Genomic DNA, 16,442 nt, shown 5'->3' with positions numbered 1-16,442 from the left:
GTATGCCAGGTTGGCAATCAGTGGAGAGCATCACAGTAAAGTACACCCCTGCTGAAATGAAATGGCCACCTTAGATTTTGCTGTCTCCGTTTCACAAACGGTCTCCTGACTCCCAGAATTCCAATTTAATTCAAGCGATGCTTGATTGAGGTGAAGAGCTAAAGGGACGAAGAGTTTGTTAAATCCCTCAAACCATGAGTGCTCACGTTTGCCCACGGAGCAGAAGCACAAGACGTTATGGCGTTCAGGGTCGAGAATAGAGGTTAGCTTTATTAGCTGAATTTATACAGTGATTGTCATCCTAAAGGATGCCAAAGAGCTTCACATACTGTGGGAGGGGCTACCTCATCCACCATGACGTGCAGCCCCACCTGGGCGCCACACAGTAGGTGCACTGTGATCTGAGAAAGTCCTGTATCCAGGACTGTATGAAGTACTTATCTAAAATAACACATTCCAGCGATCAGGAACACCCACATGAACTACACAGTTATCCACTGAGATTATCAGAAGTTGAAATCTAATATATATTTCCAGTACCATTAATCTGAAAGAATTAGGACAAAATCTCAATAATGCAAGGGTAAGTTTGTTCCAAAGTTTATTATTAAGGACTCCACACAAGCAAGTGTACTTTGCTGTAATTGTTGTCATCTACAAGGACTTCTGGTGATATAAATCAAACCTGAAGTTAAGAAAGGTAGAGCTGTCCTGTAAAGAACGAAGAGCATAGATACTAAACATTACAATACTTGACATTTACATGGTGAAAATTACTCACACAGGGTGTGTTTTTTGGGGGGCGTATGTGGGTGATGAGATTTCTTTGGATAGTATTTTGAGATGTACGTGCTGAAGGATAACCCTACTCATAATGCAGGTTGTGCTTACTGGATTGTTGATGTCCCCTGATCTTATATAAACCATGGCGAAATGCACATTGTACAGCACAAGGACTGGGAATTTGAAAATTCAGCAAAGGAGATTCAGATTGAACAGAGTCAGAGAAAGGTTACTACACAGAGAACCACAGCAGAGTCATCATCCACCTCAGTAGTGTGTCCAGTAAATTAAGGAACATCCATGATTATGATTCCTTGCAACAACATCAGAGTGTTGTTTTTTTTTCTTGGATATGCTTCTTTAAATGAAATTAAAATCTGCTGCCTTCCCCATGCAGGGAACTCTGGATAAACTGTTTGAGGCAAATATGTCAGTAATATAAAAAATAACATTGAATCTTTGGTGTCTGCTAAAATTATCCTGCAAACTACACTGAGGCTCTAAAATTAATCCAGACTGGATTACAGAGTAACACAGAGATTTAGTCTGGAGTCCTACAAACATGGCACAACCTTTTCAAAAAGCTAACATAACTCTCCTTCAGGAAATGAGTTTTGGTAGAGCTGGAAAACAGAGAATGACAATTTACATAAAGCATTTCCCAGCTACTGCAACTTCTTACCAGTTACCAACTTCATTATGCTCACAAAGCATTGAGTAGCCAAAGCATCACTGAATGACAGATAAGTCAGCAAAGCTGTGCAAATTTCATAAACCTTTTCTCCCAATTAACTATGGGAACTCTAGCGATGTAGGCTCTTTTGGACATGGCTCCTGTGTGAAATGGGAGGTGTGACAGGGTCATGTTGGCCTGTATGGGAATTGGTTGAGCCTATATGAGCAGGAGATTTTCTCTCCCCCCAAGGTCACCAGAACAAAGCAAATTCCTGGGTTCAAACCAGTTTAACCACACATCTGGCAGCTTTAGGTAAATATAAATCCCCTCAAACCTCACCACACAAAGGTCCAGAGGGGGATCTTCACTTTTCACTCTCCCCTCCAGGGTGACTCAACGTCATGCTTTCTGTTAACAACAGCCAACATGGCTGTCGGTGTAAGAATACTGACCCTGCATTCATTAAAAAATGACTGAGGGTCCTCGGAAGAAAACCACCTAGTTAAGCAAGTTTCCATTCTGCTTGTTTCAAAAAGAAAATGAGATCCTCAGGCACCTGGGAGCAGCGATCTCTGCTCGCAGACAGAAAGACTGGAAGCTCTGTTCTCATGGTCCCGCTGGAGACAGGGATCAAGCAGATTGAGAAACAACAGGATCAGGAACGACAGTGGAGGCCAGGTTCTCAAGTTTCTCTGTCTCTGTCATCTATGTCTATCTACCTAGCTGAGAACATTTCTATGCTCTGAGCTCTGACCACTAAAAACCTCTTTCTACAGCTTGAGGTAAGGTATTCTTTCTGTGGAATTGGGAAACAGAGTTAAATCATGCATATATTTTCTAATCAGACTTAGAAGATAGGTTTTATCTTTAATTATTGTGAAACTATCACTTTTTCTCTGAAATGAATAAAACATTTAAAATATTACTTCACAAAAAACATTCAAAAAGTGCAACCACATAGATGCATAAACTATCAGTTTCAACAGTTCCCTCTCTGAGACAAGATTGTGCATTTTATCAAAATGTATTCTTGCTTCAACTGCGCTACATTTATGAATAAAGAAAAATGAACTACAACATTATAAAGGTATTCCTTTCAGATGAAGCAACCCATACAGTTTTCAGATTCTTTTTTAACCAGACATTATGACCAATTACCCATTATAGGAGGCGCAGCCATCACAGCAGGCTCTGTGTACAAATCTTCAATGCCCTCAGTAGGGTACCTGAGAGTAAATCAGGCACATCTGGGTGTGCACAGTAACGAACCTCAAAACTTCATTGCTTAATTGAGCGCAGATAGGCTGTCCTGGTTGTGGAAGCCATAGTTTGAAGGGGTCTTGCTCAGGTCTTGAGGTGTGGCTGTTCAGACAGCTGCTGGGCAGGAGTCTCTAGGTGCCAGCAAACTGCATACCAGACAGGAGCCAGTTCATTAGTGCAGAGTTAATTACTCAACAGACGCCATGCCTGACACAGACTGGACTCAGGGCTTGATCTGTCTGTCCACATTAGAAGTGCACAGGTCTCTGTAAGGTAATACGGCACTTTTGCACTCACAGCCATACTGTAGCATTTGTAGATCCTCTCCTGACCCTTGCAGCTTTTGGATTGATATTTCATTTTTATGATATTCCATCCTTTCATCCATCATACCATTAACAGGCTCTGGGGCGCAGAGCTGGAAGGATGTGGGTGCTGGGTTGCAGGGCTGGAAGGATGTGGGAGCTGGGGTGTAGAGCGGGCAGGATGTGAGTGGTGGGGTGCAGATCTGGAAGGATGTTGGTACTGGGGTGCAGGGCTGGAAGTATGTGGGTGCTGGGGTGCAGAGCTGAATGGATGTGGGCGTTGGGGTGCAGATCTATAAGGATGCTGGTGCTGGGGTGCAGATCTTGAAGGATGTGGGAGTTGGGGTGCAGAGCTGGAAGAAAGTGGGTGCTGGGGTGCTTAGCTGGTAGAAAGTGGGTATCAGGTGCAGAGCTGGTAGATAGTGGGTGCTGGGGTGCATTTCTCCATAGTTTCATAGCACTTGATAATTTTGCAAACTTGATGATATTGAATATGTCAGGTTCATTCAGCCAGGTTCATTTTGCCCATTTTCCCAGCCTGTGCATCACAGAACAGGTTGTTTACTGGTTTTGGTCTGAGTCAGTTCCAGTTTTGGGATGTGGATTTCCATCTTCTCTATAGTAAGTTAAATGGCCATCTTTAAACAGCAATGCATCAAAAGGTGTTGGCTTATAATACTTTAATCAAATGTATCCAATAAGCAAGAGCTCAAATCTCATCATCTGATAGTCTCATTAATGCTCACCCATCACAGAGCTGGCAATTGCACGCCTACTGTACAGCAGTGGTTTCCTTAAATATTTCTAGTGCTTACCCCTGGGGGACATCGTGGTTTGATGAATTAGCAGAAATATCCACACATAACATCGGCTAGTGGAAGAGGAGGCCATGGAGTTAAAGCTAAGCAAAAGTCAAATTAAATCCAAGCTTTTCTTAAATTGTTTTTTTTTTCATTTAAATCTTGTAAATCATTTAAATCTAAAGGTGATTGCAGAGCACAACAGCAAGATAGAAAATCACAGATGGGCACCACACAAATATCTGAAGGAAACACCCGAAAGCCATTTGAAGGGAAAAAACAATCATTTCCTTTAAAAAAGTGCTGATCATGAGATCATGATTAAGATCGTGAGCTAAAATAACAGCCTAAATGATGTCATAAGCCTTTATAAATGCTGCAGTTAATGAAAAATAAATATAATTTGTCCCAGCAGGATCTTTGGCTATCCATGGTTGCTGAAATGGGCTGAATATCAAGTACTCTATCTAATATGCTGTATGCTTTAGCTGTGGCCCGCTAAATGACCTTAATTTTCCTGCCCAAAGATAATTTATCTCTTTCTAAATCAAACTGATAATATAAACAGCATAAAAAGATAGATTATTAAGAACCATTGCACATTTTCGGGATGATGTTCACAGATTTCAAGTATACTACGAGAGTAATAAATTGAAAGGAAAATAATGTACCTATGTTAACAATAATTGCAAATATATCATAGATCTCATTTTATTGACCATTGTGGTACAGAATAATACCTCTGTCTCTATCTGTATAAATCAGTTCACCCTGAAGCCTAAGGAGTAACACATTTTGAACTCCAGTGCCTGTGTTCTAGACCTCCCCCAAGCGACAGTGTGAACTCCAGGGCCTGTGTCCTAGACCCCCCACCGGCAGTGTAAAATCTGTGTTCTAGACCCTCAGGGGAAAGGCACTGGAGTTCACACTGTCTTTCAGGTACTGAGGAATCAAGGGAGACCTGGACTATGTCCCACTCAAGTTGAAGCAGGAAGAGAGCAAATTCCAAGCCAAACAACATGTTTCAGTAGGATGACCAAGCTTTGCACACAGACCCCACATTTTCAACCAGGAATGACACAAAGCCTCTACCCACATGGTGAATCAGCATGCTTTATTTTATTATTGATGAAACATTATTGTTTTAATGGGTGTTAACCAAGACACCAGCATTCGGTTAAGCCAACAACAGAGAGACAGCAGTCACAAACAACTAATAAAGAATTGAAAAATGTGGTAAAACACAAAAGCTATCAACTAGTGAAATTAGAACATTAATGTGCATTCTATCAAGATCAAACCCCCCAGAGCCGCACTGAGTCTCATGTAAAACTGCTGGGACAGGTTTCCATGAGCACAGCGGACTTGCAGGCTGCTGATGTCATCAGGGGTGTCTTGGAAAATCACACTGCTCTGTGCCTCACTGCAGATTCATCACTAGCTAATGTGAACTGAAAGGACGCTCGTGCCTTGAACTACTGTATGTCCAACCACATTGCAAGAGCAACGTCTCCGTATGGTAGGAAGGCAGACAAAGCACAGGACTGCCAGGATTGCGGCAGGGGGATTTGGGAGGAAAGAGTGGAAAAAGAAAAATATACAAAGTCCATTTTACTGCAGGACGTGGGCAAACCAGGCTTCAGACAATCAATCAGTCTTTCGATCTTCTCTTTCCTTGGATCAATATAGTCTTAATCAATACAGGCTCACAAATGCAAATCTGAGCGAATGACAGCAGGCCCGACAAAGGCTTCTTCACTTTGGCACCAGATCCAATGGGTTCGGACCATGCAGCACAAATGAAGGAAATACTAGCTTCCTTGTTGTTTAAAAAAGATTAGTCGGACATGAGGATATTTCTGTTATGGATACTTTGCAAAGTGGAAATGCCACACGCTGATCATCACATTTCAATACTATATACATAAAACAGATTTTTTTGCTTCAAACCAACTCAAATTCTGCTGCGCTGATACACAGATTAAAATCCGCACAAAACAGTAAACATAAGACAATGGGGTTTTGTAAAGAGAGAAGGGAATCCTGAACCAAAACAGCAATTCCACCTCACAACAGGAAAATCCTGCCTGTCTGGATCCGAGGACAAGACCAAACATTTTGTTGGCCATTTTTCCACAGATTTCACAGCAGCCGTTGGGAAGATCCCAGCAGAAACATGTTCTTTTGTCTCTCCACAAATTCTCAAACCGAGACATCCGCGTCTGTCGGTACGTTCCCTTGGGGACATCAGTCACAGTCCCACAAAATCCAGGATTCGGAAAATCCACCTCCTGGAGGGTCACATTCCAGCAGGTTCACATTCCAGCAGGTTTTCTAGCTCTTTTTAAGTAAGCTGCATCTGAAGAGCTGTGGAAATCTGTTTAACTGCTCCAATTAAGCTTAATGATTCAATTAAGATCGGTCCAGGTGCAGGAATGAATTCAGGACTATGGCCCACTGCTGCTGAATTTGGGAGCTGCTGCTCCAGGTGATTTAGAGATAAGAGCCCGTCCCTTCTCAGCACTGATTATGTATATCTGCATATTCGGGAGGCTAAACTTTAGTGACCCCCCCACCTCTGTCCTACTAGCTTAACCCCCCCCCACTCCTAAGCACCTCATCACAACTTTTCCAGGACGAGTCTCTGCAGTATTTGAGGTAAAGAAAACAGATATACAGGAGGAAGCCAGTACTGAGCTACTCCAGTAGTATTTTTTTCGAATCCTCTCCGATGCCAAAACATAGCAACAGCCAGCACCTCCGATTCTTTCGCTGAGAAGCAGCAGGTTCCATGTAATAATCAAGGTTCTGGTGGCAGCAAAACTCTGCCATGGAGTTGGTTGGAAGGGCTGTCGGTGGAGCAACCACATTCCAGAGCTACACCACCCAACTTGCAGCCCTTCCTATCTAATCCATTACAGAACTTTACTATAGCCAGCACCTTGCTCAACTGGTACTGTACATCGCCAGAGCAGTCCTGGCTGTCCTGAAGCACTGCAGTGGAATGTGTTAGGAGGGCCACATGTTGCTCCCTTTGGACAGTCAAAGAGGACGGCTGAGGAGTCAAACGAGACAGATTCATCCACACAATTACTTTGTCTTTATATATTACTAGAAAACAATTACCTTTCAAAAAATGGTTCACAAAACAAAAATGGCTTTAAGCAAACACCAGCAACATTTTGGAGGAGAGGACACATATTAACGCTTTGTGAAAGTTAGCAAGGTCAACCAAATAAAAATAATCAACCAAATAAACTCTTATATAGATATTAGTATTTTAAATCATATTTCTTATTACCTTATAATAAAAATACACTCTGTATTTTGTACAAACTAAAGACTGGCTCAATACATGTAAACCTTCACAGCCAACTGAATAAAAACTGAGTCCCAGCAGCCAGCTGTGCCAGCTGATCACTGTCCCCATGTGAAACCACGTTACACTTACTGTACCAGTTTGCAGAGTTTGATCTCTTTATGAACGCAAGAAAGAAAACTTTTTTAAAATAATCTAGTGAACTCCCAAACAATTGTTAATAATTGAAATACACTCAAAACTAACCAAAAATTACTTGCTAAACAAAATCAGTAATTAAACTAAACCTTCAATTAAGCATCTAAACATAACTATACAAACTAGACGACCCCAGAAGCAGAGCTGAAATTTCCCGCTTGAGTGCACAATGAATTAGATAGGAATTGCAGTGCGTAGTGTGCACCACTAGGCGGAGACCAATTGCACTTGACATCAAGTAGTACCGCACAAGGGATACTGTCAATACAATGAACGTCAGATTGAACTATCCCTACGACTTACTGTACACTCTGATGTCTTCAGTATAAAACACTTCTGTTTATATACTGTGATATATATATAGCAGGCAGTCAGAAAAAAAAATAGGCAGTTTTGATATAGATTGCAGAACATAACACATTTAAAAACACAAAAAAGTGAATTAAAATCAAACAATAGTAATAAAACCAAAAGAAGATACAACAAATGTAGGTTAAAATCAATGCAAAGTATAACACCACAGCGAGCGTTTTCACAGGGATTTCTAACGGTTTACATTTTTGTCCTTAGGTAGTGGATACTGTTATAGGATAAGGATACAGCGCCCCCTGCTGGAGGATCAGAGAACTTCCCATCCTCCGGCAATAGCTGGACAAGAGACACAGGCAGCCTGAACAGTACCACACAGGACCTCAATCTAACACAGCAGAAGCGACAGCCTACGATCAGGGCAAGCAGCAGAGGTGAGGTTCTCACAAGCAGCTGACGTTTTCCTTTCAGTTTGGGGTTTCCGTCTGGTTTCAGTTTGCCGACTCACAAACCCCACACAGTGAATTCAAATAACCACTGCAGCATGTCAAGAAGAAAACCACTGGGGGAATTCTCTTATATATTGACGGGACCACACTACACCCTGGATCTCTGCAGCTCACAAAAAATGGAACTAAAACACCTCCTTTTCCAGGACCCCTCTCCTCAGTCTGTCCTGTGCGGCGGGGGCTCCAATCCTGGTCCTGGAGGCTGACACACCTCCGCTGGGCTCTCACTGCAGCCCTGCTTCATCGCCTAACTGAAGCCTTAACTGAACCAATGAGTTACTCAATGAAATATTTTCACGTTATTTTATTAATCAAAAGTGTGGGATTTTATGACACTTGTGACACGCAGTAGTTAAAAGACAGCTGTCTCCTGCATGTTTAAGATCTGAAAACAGTCAAAGTTTAAATGAACCTGTTATTAAGTCAGTTAAGGGTTCAATTCAAGCAGAGCCCAGCTGGTGTGTGTGGGCCCCCAAGCTATACAGCACCGTAAAACTGTCAAGACACTTCAAGGAGTAACATACTAATAAATCAATCCATGATTTTTCAAGCTTCGTCCCACAGTGTGTTTCCAGGTGAAAGATTACCAAGCACAGCCCAAGCCAATCAGCTGAAAGACTGAAAAGCAGAACCCAGTCAGAACTCTGGCTCACAGTGTTCATGAGGCTGGCACAGCACTGCCCAGCTCTGCAGGCCTTTTCACATTACAGACAACACGCTGTTGGCGATGCCCAGCGCAGAGAGTATCACACAGCACACCCGTTTCCACCTGTACAAACTCCCAGTCACCCCATATACTCCCTCTTTGCCACAGGGCTGCTCATCACAACTATCTTCTGTTACATCTGCAATAATTAACAACACTCTTCGATTAAAAAAAAACAGGTCACAGTCGTACCAAACTCCAGCTCACGGAATGTGTCCCAGTCCGGTTCCTCTGGAACATGGTCCCTCTCCCTTCGCCATGCCTGTCACTCCACTTTACAGCACTTTACCCCTGAGCAGATACTCTGAGACATTTATTTTTAATCCCCTAACAAAAGAACAGCAAGTTTCTCTACAATACAATTTCTCCTCAGTGCATGGCTTTCGCCCTGGGATGTGAGGCAGTGTATTGGTCTTGACATGAGAACTAGAATGGTCCCCTCTGTCTCCCACAGCAACTTCTTGTCACCACAAAGTCATAGGTCAGTGGACGTGTGCCTGTGAGCGTGCACGTGTGAAAAGAGGCTAGCTGCAAGCAATCCATTGTGTTGACAAGGGGAACACTCTCAGCTGCCTGTGTCCAGAACCGTGAGTGCCAAATTTCTGGCAGAAAAAGAGGATAGCGGGAAAAGGGCAAAAAATAAGAAAAGTAGGCTACAGTCTTCTCTTTTGTTTTGCAGAGAAAAAGATCAATTCCTTCCAGAACCTTGTCATTAACACAAGCAGAGTTGGTGAGAGAGGAGTGGAGGTTGAGGAGAGAATCAGATTCCTGTCCCAGTCAAGGAGAAGGAGGAAGTTCTTAAACACCCGGCACAGCCCTTCACAAAGCCCCTCAGTGCCCGAGCTTCACCCTGATCGTCCCCACAATAAAGGCAGACTCAGCTGGCCAACAGGCCCACTTCTGAATCGTATATTTTCTTGGCTTTGAATACAGACAGCTGCATAAAAACACGACCTTCCAGGACCTCTTCATCTTCTGTGAACATGAACAAGGAGAACATTCTGGGGAACCCCACAGGCACCGCACCAACACCCTCCTGTCTCGGCTCTGTGTGGGCGGCGGGGGTTGGAGGGGGGCGTGCCAGTTTGGGGTCGGGGGGGCAGGTGGGAGGGTTTCTGGTGCTGACTGCATGACGGGAGCTCTTATCGCGCTCCAGGGACAGGAGCCATGGACAGGCTGTCCTCTTCCTCGATGGTGTCCAGCTCCTCAGTGCGCACGGCCTGGGTGATGAGGTTGAGCTCCTCGCACAAGGTCTCGTAACGGTACGCCACGCGGATGTCCGGCACATTGGTGCGGCGGATGTCATTCCCCTCGGGGCCCTCCTTGACATAACTGGGGCCCAGCCAGTAGCTCTTCACCTGCAGGATAGTAGGAGGACACAGGAATTACACAGAGATGGGGGTGGCTCCTTCAATAGACCCTAATGCTCTGGCCAGCTGGCTGTCCTCTCTGTATGATGAATTTCTCCCAACAGTCAGCCCGATCAATTATCAAAGCATGGGAGCTGAAAAGGGCACAGACACTCCTCCATTCACGCCAGCTACACACTCGATCAGATCTGTTTTTATCCCAGTCTCAAGACGCAACAGCAGAGCGCCAGTCTGCAAAGACGAAGTGTGCACCCTCCCACACTCACTCATGTGCTACCAGACAGCATCCACAGGACAGTGAGGGAGGAACACAAATAAAGCACAGGCTGAGAGAAGAGTGTCTTCCCCCAGACTTAAATTTAGCCCCCCAAGGACCACAGAGTCTATAAAAAAAAGTTAAATTTGTACAGAGCCAGCAAAAATCCCAAACCTTTCTGAATACCAAAACATGGGAAACCGGATGCAGCACTTGCCTGTAAAGATCCACCTGGTTCATCAGGATGTGGCAGAGTGACAGGTGTCAGCAGGCTGATGTGCAACGTGGTGCCTGAGTCTTTATTACAGTGTTGATAGCGGCCAGCGCACATCCACACTCCTCACACACACACAGGGCGTGGAACAGACCCTCACCTTGTGCGAGAACCCGCTCATCAGCACGCTGTTCCTGGACAGCTCACACATGTCGCAGGAGCTCAGCTTCCACACCTGGGCTGCAATACTGTACTCCTCCATGAGAGGCTCCTGCACACAGAGACAGGCAGGCAGACAGAACAACCGTTACAAACCAGAGGAGGCCACTGGGTCCTAGTCCTTTTGGTAGTCACTAGCTCACTGCTCCCAGGATCTCGTCCAGCCGTTTCTTGAAAGAACTCAGGATATCGGCTTCAGCGACACGGCTGGGAAATTTGTTCCACCCTCCCACCAGTCTAGTGACTCCTGTCTTGGTTTAAAATCCACTTCCACTTGTGGAAGACAGGTCAGTCACAGCCCTGTGGGTCCTTCTCTTGACCACCTGCACACCTCTGCCATTCCAGTGCATGTTAAAGATCTTCCGACTAGTTTACAGCAGTCGGAGTAGAACACTTGTGCGTACAGAGCTGTCTTACTCTGTTTGTAAGTGTGGGATCCAGGTTTGAAATAGATGGGGAGAGGGCTGACCTTGGTGAAGTGGAACTGCAAGGGGTCATCAGTCGACAGGGAGACTATCAGTCCGCGGGACAGGTACTCTGGGAGTGGGTTTCTATGGTAACTGAGGAACAGGCTGTTGTTGCTAAGCGGCGACATGGCGATTCCAATCTGGGCCAGGTAGTAGAGATACTGCAGCACAGGTGCCTGGAAGAGCAGAGAAACAGCCTGAAACTGCGAAAACAACTATATCCTGCCCCACCTCAACCACACCCCCCGACATTCAGCGAACAAAGTGTTATTAAGTACTTCCTGTTAAAAAAACTATTTCTGACAACTTCAGTAGGGACATTGCAGGAGTACACCTGCTAGTCCCGTATCAGAAGCGCCCTTGAAGCAGGCAGGACGGGGCCCACCTTGCGCAGGAGCAGCCCATGAGAGATGTTCTCTGACAGCATGAAGCCCGACACCAGGTGGTGGATTGGCCCTGCCTCCCCACAGTGGGGGCGGAGCACAAATGTTTGAAAGCCCCGCCTCCTGCAAAAGAGACCCAGGAAAGGAAAGGCGCATCAAAACACGAGATCAACTTGCTGCTTTCAAACCTCTCAGAGGAACTGGAGGCAAACATATCCTGGCATGAAAGGGCTTGGAGTATGAAAGGAAGTTCTCAAAACAACACTCTAACTAATTTGGAACTTCCTGCAAATGCACAGTACGCTTGAATAAAATTAATGTAATCCTGTGGCCTCCTGGATTCTCTGAACTTCAAAAAAAATGCATTAGGACACCTTGCTATACCTACTACCCTGCTATCCCCTTGACCGTCCCAAGGCAGCACAGTGACAAAGAGGGGCTGTACCTGCGCAGGTGGTTCAGCACAGCCATATTGGCGTACATGTAGTAGAGGTAGTAGGAGTAGGGGGGGTTGTCCTCCTCTGTCCAGTTGGCTGGCAGTGGGCTGTCCAGGTTGAAGATGTGATGCTCTGGTTTGGATTCGTCGTCCACACTGTCAAATCCCACCACCTAGGGGCACACAAATGTCAGTAATCAAACCAAGCTGAACTAGACAGAAAATAGCCACTCCAGCTGTTCTAACAGGAACAATATCCTTAACTGCAGGAGCTCCTAAAACATGAACTTCTAACTGTACCTCAAATCAGTTCAATTTTAGAGCCTTCAAATTGCTGAACCACAGTGATGGAAACAGTGGTATAGGAAAAATACATTTAAAGTTGTACACTGATACTGTGAGCACAGTGACCGTTGTATGATAACCTATTCTCCTGTTTAAACTCTTATACTTTTATTTAAAGCGCAATTATAAGCATAGCTTCAACATTTAACTGTTCTTCTAACCCTAACCCTACTCTGGCCTGAAATCTACGATCATTTCAAACCCATTTTCAAAGCCCTTTTCAGCTGTTTGAAAACTTGTCCAAAGAAGTTACAATTGTGAAAAATATACATTTCCATGAAGAGTGTTCCTTGGTTTTGATCATTTTAGACTCATATTATAAAGTTTGAGAACCATTTTCAAATCTCATGATTTGAGGGCTTCAGAGACAGATAACAGATTTGCTCTTTTGAGACCCCGCCTAGGGTTAGGGTTAACATTCCCACACCACTTAGACATTTTTTACAATCGGTGCTGGATTTGGGGGCACAAGTGAACATTAGGACAACTTATAATTTGCCCCTATCTTCAACTTGTTTTTTCCAACACTTTTTCCTGCTCATTTTGTATAAGGTACTGTACAGTAATTGTATCCAATAAATGAGCCAGATCAAAACCTTTAAGATAACAAGATCTACTGTGCAAACTCTCTTAATTTGATCATTTAAAGCGCAATTAGAAGCATAGGTGCAGTCAACATTTAACGGTTCTTCTAACCCTAACCCTACTCTGGCCGAAAATGCATGATCATTTAAAAACCATTTTCAGTGGTGTGTGGGACCCTGGACAGTGTGAAGGGTTTGGTGTGCGGGACTCTGGACAGTGTGAAGGCTGTGGTGTGCGGGACCCTGGACAGTGTGAAGGCTGTGGTGTGCGGGACTCTGGACAGTGTGAAGGCTGTGGTGTGCGGGACCCTGGACAGTGTGAAGGCTGTGGGGTGTTTAGAACCCTGGACAGTGTGAAGAGCTGGGGTGTTTAGAACCCTGGACAGTGTGAAGAGCTGGGGTGTTTAGAACCCTGGACAGTGTGAAGGCTGTGGTGTGCGGGACCCTGGACAGTGTGAAGGGCTGGGGTGTTTAGAACCCTGGACAGTGTGAAGGCTGTGGTGTTTAGAACCCTGGACAGTGTGAAGGGCTGTGGTGTGCGGGACCCTGGACAGTGTGAAGGGCTGGGGTGTTTAGAACCCTGGACAGTGTGAAGGGCTGGGTGTTTAGAACCCTGGACAGTGTGAAGGGCTGGGTGTTTAGAACCCTGGACAGTGTGAAGGGCTGGGTGCCCAGGATCCCAGGCAGCTCCAGCTTACTCACATGTTGCAGGAAGAGGTGCAGCTCAGGGTGGCTGCGCGGGTTCACCGTGACCTCGAATAGTGGCAGGAAGATGTTTTCCAGCATCTCCTGGAAGTTGGCTAGCTGCTTCTTGGTGTGGTAGACATCGCTGAGGATAGATCATACAGGGAGCAAAGGTCAGAGTGCAAAAGGGGAACTAGATACTGCCCCACAAAACTGATGCCACTGAACAGCATACACAACAGACATGCCCAAAATATACAGCGAACATACAGTATGAGATGGTCAGAGAAGAACCATGGGTATGGCTATATTTTCTTCATACTAAAAGAACAGATATAGTGATATGCAGACAGACTTCTCCTATCAAGAAACAGTATTTCCAGCAGGATGGTGCATTTGCACAAAACAACAGTTTATCTGTTCAAATTGGGATTTGTTTCTCTCATATATTGAGCTGTATCCTGCAGGCTGCTGCAGGTCTTTGTGAAACTGGGTCCTAGTAGGTTGGTTCATCCCAGCTGAGTTTGTCAAACACACACCAGATCACACGACTCCTGACCTGGAAGCACAATGGACTCATGGACTCACAAGAGCCGAGGAACCTGCACCAGCCAGCGCACGTTGTCAGAGTAGACCTTGTACTTCACTGCCCACTGCGCCAGCTTGTCCCACTCGTCCCGGGAGCGGCCGTAGATGGACAGACGCAGCTCCACATTCTGGTATTTACTCTCCTCTAGGTCAGCCATCACCTCCTGGGCAGCAGAGCAGCCAAGAGAAGGGGAGAGAAAGGAAGGGGGAGCAGAACGGAGAGATGGAGAGAGAGAAATCAGCATACAAACAAAACAGACCTATCCACTGTTCCCACAGTATTTTGACATACAGTTGCGAGAAAAAGTTTGTGAATCCTTAGGAATTATACGGATTTCTGCATGAGTGGCTCCAAAATGTGATCTGTACAAAGCTCCTGCTATGTCTGAGCCTGCTCCATTTTGTGCTTCTTGACTATAAAAAACAGGTTCTTGGCACCCTAAATGTCATCAGGCAAGCAGGGCCATACCTTGATGATGTGCCCAAAGTACTTCCCCTCTACATGGTTGTCTGTCTTGATGAAGATCTCCCGCAGGATGGACTCCCCAATGGGGTTGTACTTGGCGTTGAACTTGTCAAAACGGTGGAAGGTGTTTCGGTCCTGAGAGACAGTGGGGTAAAAAAAAAAAACAGAAAATAATTCAATGTATTTCACCGGCAAACAAAAAAGGAAAGAATGATGCAGATTTCATGTGGCAGATGGGTAACAGAGTGGCTCCCTCCAGCTCACAATGTCTGTAGAAGTGTGAAGTGTTGCAGAACACAGAAGGACACACAAGACAAAATGCACTACTGGCGTTTAAACAAACGTGGAAGCAGAGAAGTAAGTAACAATACTGATTCCACACAAGAAATTAACCCCTGACCCCCTGACATCCTTACAGCGTGCATGTCCAGGGTGTCCACACTGAGGTCGTAGGCCGTGAGGTTCATGGTCTCGAAGACCTCCATGAGCGTCTGGCCCTTGCCCTTCTCCACGTGCACGATCTCGCCCGGGTACTTCTTCATGGCCCTCTTGATGAAGCGCAGCAGGTGCTTCTGGTTCATGCAGGATGAGGCGTGGATGTGTGTGTCCACCTGCAAGGGGGGCAAGAGAGCTGTGGGGGTGAGTGCTGCACAGCAGGGGCAAGGAAAAACCAATACCTTCCTATACACAGCAGTGCCCTGTGGTGCAGGAAGAGTCTGGACAGCGGGACACTTACCACTTCCTTAACTGGCACTAACCTACCTGGTTAAGAAACTCACAGAATGTAGAACATGTGAACACCACGGTGCGCATGATGCAGAAGAGACAAACTTGGTGCTAGAGATCCCCAAGTGGTTTTAATACCCAACCCAGCTCTCAGATAATTCGTTGAATCAGCCATTATCTATCTTATCACCATCAATACCACCAGGACCTGTAGCTCCTGCCTGTAGGTACCTACTGTAAGACCAGAAACCAGAAACCGAGACCCTGCTGGACAGCAGACAGGCGCTCACCTTACGGATGTTGTAGAAGTCGCGGTGCGGGACTTTCTTCTGTGCGGCCAGCTCCTTCATCTCATTGAGCAGGATGTGCATCTGGAACTTGGAGCTGAGGTACTGCAGCCGTCGGTAGCAGAACGACTTCCTGTAGACGGCAGTAGTAGACAGGAAGCAAGCATAGACTCAAACATTCCTCCCCAGAGAAAAGCTATTCTACCCCGCAACATTCCCAGTTACAAACAGGCCTGCCAGCACTGATTAGGTCAAATTATTGCAAAAAGGTTTCCTTGAAGATTTCCAGCTAATTCTGCAGATACTAGAAATGCCTGCAAATTCTACTGGGTGGCTTCAACTCTTTGGCCATAGGGACAACACAGGAGTGGGACAGCTCTGTGCCGCCCCTCCCCATGCCCCTCTCTCCTCCAGAGCCTCCAGTCACACTCACACGGGGCCATTGATGATGAGGGCCATCAGGAAGTTCATGTCAGCGATGTACTCCTGCAGGTCTGGGTAGGGCAGATCCAGTTCTGTGTTCCTAGGAACAGAGAGACAGCTTTACCCACA

General features: G+C 45.5%; 1 protein-coding gene across 7 annotated transcripts in view; it reads right to left on the bottom strand.

The window, feature by feature from the left end:
• Nucleotides 1-4,919: 4,919 nt before the first annotated feature.
• The window catches only part of ampd2b (adenosine monophosphate deaminase 2b), a 46,361-nt gene continuing 34,838 nt past the window's right edge, over nt 4,920-16,442 (bottom strand). For all 7 annotated transcript variants that reach the window (XM_015342656.2, XM_015342658.2, XM_015342657.2 and 4 more), the window contains 11 exons: nt 16,324-16,413; nt 15,894-16,023; nt 15,294-15,488; nt 14,881-15,012; nt 14,412-14,575; nt 13,842-13,968; nt 12,220-12,383; nt 11,777-11,897; nt 11,394-11,567; nt 10,866-10,976; nt 4,920-10,223 (listed from right to left, as the gene is read on the bottom strand). In XM_015342656.2, the coding sequence (XP_015198142.1) occupies nt 10,008-10,223; nt 10,866-10,976; nt 11,394-11,567; nt 11,777-11,897; nt 12,220-12,383; nt 13,842-13,968; nt 14,412-14,575; nt 14,881-15,012; nt 15,294-15,488; nt 15,894-16,023; nt 16,324-16,413 (1,624 nt within the window). In that variant the 3' untranslated portion in view covers nt 4,920-10,007. The remainder of the gene's footprint in view (nt 10,224-10,865; nt 10,977-11,393; nt 11,568-11,776; nt 11,898-12,219; nt 12,384-13,841; nt 13,969-14,411; nt 14,576-14,880; nt 15,013-15,293; nt 15,489-15,893; nt 16,024-16,323; nt 16,414-16,442) is intronic.

This window comes from Lepisosteus oculatus, chromosome 5 (genome assembly GCF_040954835.1).
Source record: "Lepisosteus oculatus isolate fLepOcu1 chromosome 5, fLepOcu1.hap2, whole genome shotgun sequence".
Classification (NCBI taxonomy): Eukaryota; Metazoa; Chordata; class Actinopteri; order Semionotiformes; family Lepisosteidae; genus Lepisosteus; species Lepisosteus oculatus.
This window is presented reverse-complemented; position numbering and strand designations above follow the sequence as displayed.